At 41.3% G+C, this 3,213-nt stretch overlaps 1 protein-coding gene across 1 annotated transcript; it reads left to right on the top strand.

Annotated features, from left to right (window-relative positions):
* The first annotated feature begins 576 nt into the window (after window positions 1–576).
* Window positions 577–2,623, top strand: LOC129800473 (diacylglycerol kinase epsilon). Its single transcript, XM_055844877.1, has 4 exons — window positions 577–810; window positions 869–1,174; window positions 1,281–2,127; window positions 2,188–2,623. The coding sequence occupies exons 1-4, from the start codon at window positions 661–663 to the stop codon at window positions 2,448–2,450; spliced, it is 1,566 nt and encodes a 521-aa protein (XP_055700852.1). The 5' UTR covers window positions 577–660; the 3' UTR covers window positions 2,451–2,623.
* The last annotated feature ends 590 nt before the right edge of the window (window positions 2,624–3,213 follow it).

Below are 3,213 nucleotides of genomic sequence, written 5' to 3'. Positions count from 1 at the left end.
TGTTGTATATTTGAAATACAAGGATTCACAACTCATGGTTTTTCTTGGCACAACATTCCATGAAGAAACAAGGCCTTCCCGCAAGGGGATTTTTAGATATGCATTATTATTTTTTTCTTGTACGGGATAACGTTATTAGTCTCATGCCTCGTGGAACCAAGTACAGTGAAGCTCACTGGATGCAATCCGGACATCTTTAACGCCAGAAAATTCCGGGTGACCTAAAGAGGATTCGAACCCGGGACACTTGCATTATAGAGCGAGTGCTCTACCACTTGACCCATGGAGTTCCTTTTGTTCTACATTACAATCTGATAAATACTGTTATCAACTATTATTTCGAAAATATTTGAAATACAGTCAACTCTCTGATGACAGCTGTCAAACTCACTGTAATCCAGAGGTGTGCAAGAGCCGTTTGAAACCGAACAAACGTCAAATGAAACTTGTATGTCAATGGTAAAAATGCTAAAATACCTTTGCTGTAATCAATCATCTGGATCTGGAGAATATTCTAAGAAAAGTTCATTAAAGAGCTTCATGGTAAGTATATCAGAATAAAGACGAAGTATCAGCGGCATCCTAGGGTTAACGAAAATGTCATATTCATCAGTGTAGTTTTTTGTGATTAGGGACTTTTGCATTTTTGAGCTTTTTTCCATGATTGAGTGGACTTTTTCCCTCGCAACGGGCATCATAGTACTGACACTGACCATTTGGTATCTGGTCAGATATCTTTTGATTCACGATGTAGTGTACATTCAGGGCAGACCGAGGCACAGTTGGAAATCCTCTAAACTCTTGGATAGGGTAAGAAAATCATTATTTTCAGAAAAAAAATTTCCAAGTTTACAGCGTTTTCTATTAGGGATGCTATTGCTCAGTTTGCGAGATCCTCCTGGTATCCACAGGGAGGTTCTGTGATAACTGTGGCATTTGTTCCCACCCAGAATGCATAAAGAGTGCAGAAAAGCAGTTTAAGTGCAAGGAAAAGCACTCTAAGGATGACCGTCCGTCAAAGCACAAATGGACACGGGGGAATCTTCCCCTGAACTGTACATGTTCCATCTGTGGAGTGGATATGGACTCATCCCATGGGCCTGGACTTCATGGATTCCGGTGCTGCTGGTGCCAAATGTCAGTTCACACTGCCTGTTTCCCACGAATTAGTGAAGTAAGTATGCGAACTCATGAGTTCGAGCATTCCGCAAAATTTTCCTTTATGCCATATCATCCTTAATTGGACGTGATGCAGACATTAGAAAAATTGTCCTTTTTAGGACTGTGATTTTGGCGAATTTCGCGATTTTATCATCCCACCGACAAGTATTGATGCCGTTCGACGGCGCGGGGTTGCCAAGTTGCTGCTGAAGGGAGTGAAACCAGCTCCTTGGACAACTTGGAAACCTCTTATTGTGATTGCCAACATCAAATCTGGAAGTAGCCGTGCAGATGACATCCTTTCTCTATTCCGGGGTGTCTTGAATCCTCTACAGGTGACCGAAATGTCTCGAGCAGGTCCTCAGGATGCTCTACAATGGATTGTTCGCATTAGTCCCAAACCTTGTCGCGTTCTCATAGCTGGTGGTGACGGTACAATCGGCTGGGTATTGAATACTCTCTTCTCAATGGCCGTTGACCCTTTCCCCGAAATTTGTATCCTCCCACTTGGTACAGGAAATGATTTATCACGCGTTCTCAATTGGGGAGCTGAAGCCCCTGACTCCATTGATCCCATTGACTTCTTGAGACAGATCCAAAGTGCCGAGGTTACAAAACTTGATCGATGGGTGCTGGAAATAGCAGGAACTACCTCCAGAATTCCTCTCAAAAGACCCCTGCGTCGGAATGTCTCCATGTACAATTACTTTAGCATTGGAGTCGATGCCCAGGTTACTCTGAACTTCCACCGAGCTCGTGAGAGTCAGTTCTACATGCTCAGCAGTCGCCTCATCAACAAAATTCTATACCTCTGCTTCGGGACACATCAAGTGGTTCAGCCTGATTGCGTGGGTTTGGAGAAAGTCATTGAACTCTGGCTGGATGACAAGAAAATCGATTTGCCAGAGCTTCAGTCAGTTGTCTTTCTCAACATTGATTCATGGGGAGCTGGAGTAAAACTCTGGGGTGAGGTTTCTCCTGTCCCTTCCCAATGTTGAATACTTCAAAAAGATTTCAATTTTTCAGAAATGGGCCGTGATGACGACTCCACAGCCAGAAGTAGCTTCTGCGATGGAATTATCGAGGTTTTGGGAATTGTGTCATCTTTCCACATTGCCCAGCTACAGGTTGGACTAAATAAACCCATCAGACTTGGTCAGGCCCATAGTGCCCGCCTTAGAATCTCAAGGGCATGCCCTGTGCAAGTTGATGGAGAACCATGGGTTCAGACACCTTGTGAGATTTCCATTCAGTGCACTGGACAAGCTACTGTTCTAAAAAGAAAGTGAACTTATATGCGCCAGTAGAGCATTTATGGCTACATACTTATTGAAAAAATGTGATCTTATTTTGGAATAATCTCCACTTTGCGAATTTTATTTGTAGGTATTTATTCGGTGTTGTCTATATGTGTAATATATAATATATTGGTTTAGCAAACAATAAAGTGAATAGAAAACTATATTTTTTATTCAGTTTTGTTTTATTTTTTGAAAGAAAGCTACTGTTAGCCTTAAAAAATTATACAAAAATTGAGCACAGTAGGACTAAGTTTAGTCTCACCTCGAACCACAGAAAGTAAAATTGCAAAGAATTTTAAGTAAATCTAAAGTTGAGAAAACAAGGAATAATATGGTATCGTGGAATGGACGTCAAATTATGATTAACATTATGACCCCATTAAAAATAAAATCCCAAAAGATCTATGATTCCTGGAGGAATCAAGAGAAATCTTCTGGCCAACTTGAGTATTCTGGGTGTATTCGACGAAGTGCACAACAAAATTCCAGAGGAACTGTGATTTCCTGGAGGAAGCAGGTGAGAAGTGCTAACCAAACTGGGTTCTTGGGAAGATTTAAGAAAATGTCGAAAATATGCAGCGAAATTCCAAGAAACTGGGTTTTTCTGGAGGAAGCAGGAAGAGATATGGCCTGACTTGGAACACTTGGTCATTGATCTTGAATGTGTTTTCATTCATGAATAAGGAAATCCCAGCAGTTCTGTGCTGTTCTGAATGAAGAAGATTCCTGACCATTAAAAAATATTGAAAGA

Source organism: Phlebotomus papatasi, chromosome 2 (assembly GCF_024763615.1).
Source record: "Phlebotomus papatasi isolate M1 chromosome 2, Ppap_2.1, whole genome shotgun sequence".
In the NCBI taxonomy this organism is placed as follows: domain Eukaryota; kingdom Metazoa; phylum Arthropoda; class Insecta; order Diptera; family Psychodidae; genus Phlebotomus; species Phlebotomus papatasi.
The sequence above is the reverse complement of the archived record's forward strand: the minus strand, read 5'-3'. Positions and strand labels throughout refer to the sequence as shown.

Bases quoted from the DNA above. Each gene is read 5' to 3' on its own strand.
- LOC129800473 (XM_055844877.1), top strand. From the start codon at position 661: ATGATTGAGTGGACTTTTTCCCTCGCAACGGGCATCATAGTACTGACA. The intron at 811-868 runs GTAAGAAAATCA...GTTTTCTATTAG, and splicing joins CCTCTAAACTCTTGGATAGG to GGATGCTATTGCTCAGTTTG. The intron at 1,175-1,280 runs GTAAGTATGCGA...TGTCCTTTTTAG, and splicing joins GTTTCCCACGAATTAGTGAA to GACTGTGATTTTGGCGAATT.